Source organism: Clupea harengus, chromosome 12 (assembly GCF_900700415.2).
Source record: "Clupea harengus chromosome 12, Ch_v2.0.2, whole genome shotgun sequence".
Lineage (NCBI taxonomy): Eukaryota > Metazoa > Chordata > Actinopteri > Clupeiformes > Clupeidae > Clupea > Clupea harengus.
Window position 1 is genome coordinate 24501931 of NC_045163.1, and position 7216 is coordinate 24509146.

The window sequence follows — 7216 nt, forward strand, 5'->3', positions numbered from 1 at the left end:
TGTGCTCTGCGTGGGAGTGTGTTCTGACTGCTGGGTTTAGCTGGCGGTTCTGCGTGGGAGTGTGTTCTGCGTGGGAGTGTGTTCTGCGTGGGAGTGTGTTCTGCGTGGGAGTGTGTTCTGCGTGGGAGTGTGTTCTGCGTGGGAGTGTGCTCTGCGTGGGAGTGTGTTCTGCGTGGGAGTGTGTTCTGCGTGGGAGTGTGTTCTGCGTGGGAGTGTGTTCTGCGTGGGAGTGTGCTCTGCGTGGGAGTGTGCTCTGCGTGGGAGTGTGCTCTGCGTGGGAGTGTGTTCTGCGTGGGAGTGTGTTCCGCGTGGGAGTGTGTTCCGCGTGGGAGTGTGTTCTGCGTGGGAGTGTGGTCTGACCTGCAGGGCTCGCAGCAGCTGGCTGCAGTGCTGTATCCTGGCGATGTCAAACAGCTGGTTGATGGCCCGGTGGGCCAGCTCAGGCCGGTGCTCAGTGTAGGCCTCAATGGCATTCAGAACCTGGTCCTCATTTTTGGAGCCGGTCACCTGACACAGGAAGGCGGTAGAGAGGTATTTAGCTCACCCCACCCTTATTTAACAAGACATGAGCTCAGAGAGCCGCGCCATTACGCATCAGATACAGACATCATTCAAATATGCTATTTGGTTTTAAAAATAATAATAATAGTAATAATACATCACATTTATATAGCGCTTTTCAAAGTTCTTAAATACGCTTAGTTTTACAGGTTTCAGAAATGTTCTTTTGTATTTTTCAGTGGGGAGATATACAGTGCTTTCCAAAAAGGCCTGCTGTGTCCAGCCAATGGACGCTAGTTCACCTTGTATGCTGGGATGTGCATGACGTTGCAGAGGGTGGTGTTGTACAGCCCCAGAAACTGCAGAGGCCTCTTCAGCTCCTGGAAAGGGATGATGCTGCTCTTGCTGGGTTCAATGCTGGGACAATCACAAAAACATGCAGCGTGTTAGTTCAGTTATATCACGACACGTGAATACACTCCCTAACTAAATTACCAAAGCTTACTGTTGTACACACTAGCGTTGTAGTTGTACACAATTCACTTACAACTTTTATATAACAACTTTTATATTGCAACTTTTAAAAATACAGGTGGTTTAAATGGAAGAGGTATGAGAGAGAGAGGCATGTCTGGTCCCGGTATGAAAAGCAGGTAAATGTCACATGTGAAAGGGCCGTAGATAGACAGGTGAAGCGTCTGACCTGGGTGGCCCCATGGCCTCCTCGAAGTGTGGGACTGTGCAGTTGTCAAGCATGATATGGCCTGAGATGTCCAGAGACACCAGGTTGCCCAGGCTCTGCACTACAGTGGTCAGGATCTTCCTGGTCATCTTGAACTTGGAAGAGCGCTGGTTTTCACGAGATATGTCCAGATGCCTGTTGGAACACATGTGTTTTTTTTTTGTTTTTTTTACACATGAATTTCCTGCCCATTAATTCATCTCCTGTTTGTAGTACATCTGTTAAGCTGTTTACTGTACATTACATCGTTTTTTCCAAATCACGTTTGATGTTTCTGCAGCAGCAGAACAGTAACAGTGACAGCAGAGTAACAAAAGATTTCATTTGGTAGTAAATTTCACTCCAGCCAATGATATCAAATGGTCTGCCATATCATGATATCAACAAAACGGCTGTTTATTCAGAAAGGACACAACCACACGACTATGGCAACAGACCAGAGGCAGGCAGGCAGGCAGGCAGGCAGGCAGGCAGGCAGGCAGCTCACCGTAGCTGGCTCATCTGTACCACCGTGCTGATGAGCTCGTCCGAGAGGTCCACGTTGTACAGCACCAACGAGGCCAGCCGATCCTTCCACTGTGCCAGGAAGGCGGCGCGGGGGAGGTGCATGCTGGACAGGTCCAGGGAGGTGAGGGAGGGCAGGGGCTTGAGCAGGGCCTCCGCGTCCACCTCCTCTGGCAGCCCTCCCAGGTTCAGCAGCCGCAGCCGGTTGAAGCCCTATGGGGAGGATTAGGTTATGTAACAATGATGGGACAATTTCTCATGTGTTTAAGGGCAGAAAGCTCCCGGGTAATCTCCTAGTTTTTTTCTACGTTTTTAGGTTACAGACATAGCTCCAAAAAGCATAATGATTTCGAACATAATAGTGGTGATTTAGTCTCTATTGAGCTAAACAGGACTTTACCATATCACTACATTAAAAAGTCACCAAGCATTAAAAAAAAACCCACTCTTCATGTTATACCTTGCAAACCATCCCTTACCTGAAAGCTGAAATTGTTGTCCAACGCGAACCTGGCTGGCCTGTCGTCCTCTTCGTCCTCGTCATCTTCCTCTGCGCAGGCGAGCGGAGCGCCGCCCTTCCTGTAGAAGATGTTAGTGCAGCCGAAGAGGCTGAGGGACACCAGGGTTTGCCGGAAGCTGGTTAGTGCCCGCAGGCTGCGCGCCGACAGGCTGTTGCAGTAGGTCAGGTGCAGCTCGATGAGGTCCTGCCAATGTGGAGAAACGTGTCAGCCAGAGGGGAAACTCCTGATGCCCCACTGAGGGGGCGTGGGGCAACATGGTGCCAAACAATGCCAAAGTCACAGGCACCATTCCCACGGAGTACAAGTGCTGATATGGTGCATAACCTACTTATGCAGACAGCTGCCCTGTGTAAACTAATGCTTTCTGGGAAAAGCACTGGCCAAACAGCCAATGAAACTGTAGAGAACTAGAGAACATGGATATATTTACATTTACATTTAGTCATTTAGCAGACGCTTTTATCCAAAGCGACTTACAAGGATGTATACACATTTTACATATATCTGTCAATCATTTTCTGTGATTGATGATACAGAAAAACCCCCAATTGTTTTCTCCACAGTTAACAATAAGACAACCTCTACATTAAGATATTCACAAAATACTTCGTTTGGGGTGTTTTCTGACTTGCCTTTGTGACTTCACATAGAAACCACCTGATCTAATGTGGCAGCTCTTCATTCTTAAGATGTTTTAATCATTACATAACAGTTGCAGGTCGTATCAGGGCTTTATTAGGGGTCAGAGTCCACTCCCTGTCAGTGAATAAGGAATGTTAAGATGCCGACTTTTACCCCCCCCCTTTCCCCTCCCCCCCCCCCCCCCCCAAGGACCGGGGACAGATCATCCAACACATCCTCACTCAAGCACCGGCCTAATGAACCAGCCATGCCACTTAAAGGGGCCAATTGACATTTCAGAGCCGCGCGACTTAACATGCATGTGCCTGACAATATGAATCTGAGCCCTATGTGAAAGGTGGTTGTTTCTGTAAATGAGTGTTTTAGTGTAAAAGGCGTTAATTAGTTAAATTGAGGAAAGGTCCAAATGTGCATAAGTAAGTGTATGCAGACACCTGTCGAGATGCTATTAATTATTAAATACGGCAGATAGAAAATATGGGCAATTCGACTCCTTGATGGTGGACAGGAATAACTCCCACTGCCTGTCAATAAGTTACAACTACACATACACTCAGACAGTAAGGGTACAGATATCTTTCACATCAATCCATATGTTTAACAAAAGAATTTAGACAAACAGATATTATGGTTATAAAGCTGATGAGCTCTGGACCACTCCATGAGAAGCAGACACCCCGTGCCCTCAGGCACTGCAGGGCCACACTCAGGTCTCCTGCTGGCCTGCTATTCCATCTGTTTGTCCGCTACCTTTGACAGATGTCCAGTTTCAGACCCCCCCCATCTGTCCACTCTACCTGTTTCCCAATGGCCTCCAGGTCCTTGTCTCGCACCAGGTCCTCCCTCAGCTGCACTCGGGTCAGCCGGGTGCTGCGCGGATCTGAAAAGAGCTGGAAGAAGCCGTCCTGCGGCTCAAAGTTGCTGTCTGTGTGGACCAGCTCTACATACCTAGACCAGAGGGTACAAAATACACAGGTATTAACAGAAAGGTATAATGGCATAAAATGTGGAGGGGAACACAAATCAGATACTTATTTTTGAAGTGCACATTATGTTTTTGTTTTTACAAAAACAAAACCCTCCAGCCAACCGCCTACACCCACTATTTCCAGCCAGTGAGCCTTGAACCTACGCGTTAACCAGCTTGTCACAGATTTCACTGGGAAGAAAGACATCTGGGCGCAGGGTGAGCTTGCTCCTGTCCCCCAGGTAGCACATCGTCCGCCTCAGGTTGCGCAAACAGTAGGCTGTGCACAGAGCCATCAGGCTGTCCGGGTTGTCCCCCGCTTTGGCCGCCATGGCCGCTTCCCTGCTTTCTCTCTGGTCTGGAACCTGGACGAGACAGGGGGACTTCTGGGGTGTCCTCAGGCAGTAGTCATTGAGAGAGGATCAGGATAGATCGGAGACACTACTGGATACTGCCAAAAAAACTGCCAGTCAGAGTCTATCAATCCAAAGAGACCTACAGAATAAAGTAAAACAACTCAAATGAATTAGGTTGAACAAAAAAAGTCATTTTTCCCCCAAAAGCTGTCATGATGTGATGCTGTAAATAATGAGCCATTATAAAGACCTAAAGATTTTGAAGTTCAACTAAACCAGTTTATTACAATAATAATAATAATACAGTTTCCAACATAACGAATATCTCACTAAAAACAATAGCCCTGTAGCCCAATTGGTGAAGTGGTGTAAATAAATTATTTTGACGTAAAGTTATTAAATTCTCGAAACCAACTAATAACTAAAATACTGTCGACAATAGGTTTTCTATGTCAGTGTCTGCCGATCTTAAACTAAATGAGCAATTATGCCTCTTAACAACTTATACACTCGCATGATTATGGCTATTATGGCGAGGACCTCTGGATGCACTATTGGCAAAGTCTTTAGGTCGTTATTACACAATTACAAACTGTTTGTCGTAATGTTAACTTGAAGCTTTAGCTAGCCCTAGCTGTGTAAGTAAGAGAAAACGAAATTATGTCGCTGTGAAATACTATTCACAGACTCTAAACTACAAAATCTCAGAACATATAGGTAATTGCAGGCAAACACATTGTTTTTCTACATAAGGTAAAATAGATGTAACAGTGATGGAAAGAAAAGATGACAAAATGTTACGCAGTTGAGCCTTACCAAAGCAATAATAGCAGGCTAGCTATCGCTAGCTTGTTAGCTGGTCAGAATTAGATAAACTGTCAACTAAGATTCTTTGCTGCTAAGAAATATTCGTTAACAATATGGCAACAAAGCAAACACACTAACTGTGTCAAGCTATATAAACTGCAGAAGGGAGAGAATCACTCATGCCAACCTCCTCACATACTCTGAACCCGGTTCATATTAACGGCATATACTTAGCTTCCCAGTTAGCCATACAGTTCGCGAGAGCTGCTTCTCGATTCTCAATTGGTTAGCTTGGGCTACGATTAGCATGCTAGATACCTAAATAGCTAGCCTCCTAGTGTGTAATAATCTCAGAAGAACTATCGGGATAGCACTGATATTTGACAGCACCGATCATGCAAACAGTTACCATACCTTTCCGTACCTTAATATTGACCACTGCCGACACTGTAAGACCATAGAATTACATTTAAATATGTTGACACTTAATGATCTCTTTATTATTTTTGGTTTCGCCCCTGATGTCAACAAAACAGCCTCGACTTCCGGTTCACCTGTACATCACATAATTGCTTCCTCCTTCAGGGGAGGAGTTGGTGGATGAGTAATGTGTCTAAAATCAGTGAGTAGCATGTCATTGGTCAGTAGGGCAGTAGTCATTGTTCAAATGAATTCATCATTCAAACATTATTTTACTCGTTTATGCTCATTTTAGCAGTCCACTTAAAACAAGTGGAATGGCACAGGTTAAGTATAAACCCATGAAGCAATGAAGAGGACACATATGCTGTAGTATATTTTTGTAAAGGCTACATAGGTTATTTGTCTACTGAATGGAATTAATTGAATCAAAAACTAACAAAAATATTCTGCTTGCATACGTACTCAACCCCTATACAGCAAAACTTGGTAGAGAACCCTTTGACTGCAATGACAGAAGTCTTTTGAAGTTAGGCAGTATCAGTTGTGCACATTTCTTTAGTGAGTCTTTTCCTCACTTACGCATCTGAATCACCTTGTGTCTTCAATATTCATTTCCTCTGTTATTTCATAACCTGGCCAATGACCGCCAGACAGCATTACTTTTATATCCAGAAGGAGATCTCTACTTTAACCACTCATAGTACCTAATTAGGATCAGTTAGATAAGTGGCACCTCAGTGTCATCAGTATTATTTGTAAACAATTTGTCATTCGCCTTAATCTGGAACTCAAAACATCAGGGGTGCGAGTACTTATGCAAGTAGTATATTTCAGTTTTTAATACATTTATTTTTATTGTTAACATACAAATCACTTTTTTTGACTTTGGAAACATGCTAGAGCACAAATGTTCGCGATAGAAATATTGATTGAGAAAATATGTGCTGTGACATTATGAAAATGGGAATGACTTTCAGGAGGGTTGAATACTCTTGCAAGTCACTGTATGTCCCGTTAAGTATATCTTGATATTTTGAATGAATTAATCTCATTACAGTGTATCAGTACACAGCCTTTTCAGCACAGGTGCTTTCTGTTGATCAACTGCTCAGAGATTGTGTGACTGAAAAGTTACAACAGCTGAAAATGTACATGGCTATATGGGTAAAAAAACATGATCACATAAGTACAAGTGAGGGAATTAAATAAGATATCTGATAATATTTAAGCTAAACCTTAGCACACTGCGCAACCAGAGAGATACAACCCATAGAGTATGTCCTCTTTTTTTAAACAATCCCTCAGCTATATCCTATCTCTGATTTCAACTCCCCAAAAGAAAAACACTCCCTTGTTTCTCACTTGCATTCTGTCACCATCTATTACAGTTTTTAGATAGCTAAGACACAAAGCCAAGTGGATGGACAGAAACTACAAAATATGCCCAATTCTGTGGATTAATCCTTTTTTATCACACACACCAATAGTATGATCAAGACGACTTGTGGCTTCACCTTTTATTACTTTTGAACTTTCACAAACTGGAAGAACTGATTTGAACTGATTTTTTATATTAAATGAAACGCACATCCACACTTCACTGTTTGGAGTAAAAGGTCAACTGTTTGTGAAAAAGAGCAATTTTTTTGTTGATCTCAAACAAGAGTTGCAGTAAGAGGCATCCGTGGTCCAATAATTAGCTTTATGTGAACTGAACGACTTCCCTGACAAAGCTGAATTGTTTCCCCATCGG

At 43.8% G+C, this 7216-nt stretch overlaps 1 protein-coding gene across 3 annotated transcripts in view; it reads right to left on the minus strand.

Moving 5' to 3' along the window:
- The window catches only part of LOC105909272 (protein zer-1 homolog), a 14326-nt gene extending 8758 nt beyond the window's left edge, over nt 1-5568 (minus strand). Inside the window, exons 1-8 of one of the 3 annotated variants that reach the window (XM_031578265.2) lie at nt 5465-5568; nt 4043-4372; nt 3708-3858; nt 2227-2451; nt 1731-1960; nt 1205-1378; nt 804-918; nt 361-507 (exon numbers count right to left, since the gene is read on the minus strand). In XM_031578265.2, the coding sequence (XP_031434125.1) occupies nt 361-507; nt 804-918; nt 1205-1378; nt 1731-1960; nt 2227-2451; nt 3708-3858; nt 4043-4209 (1209 nt within the window). In that variant the 5' untranslated portion in view covers nt 4210-4372; nt 5465-5568. Of the gene's footprint in view, nt 1-360; nt 508-803; nt 919-1204; nt 1379-1730; nt 1961-2226; nt 2452-3707; nt 3859-4042; nt 4373-5049 lie in introns of all 3 variants that reach the window. The other 2 variants (XM_031578267.2, XM_031578266.2) reach the window with 2 other exon arrangements.
- Nucleotides 5569-7216: the final 1648 nt, after the last annotated feature.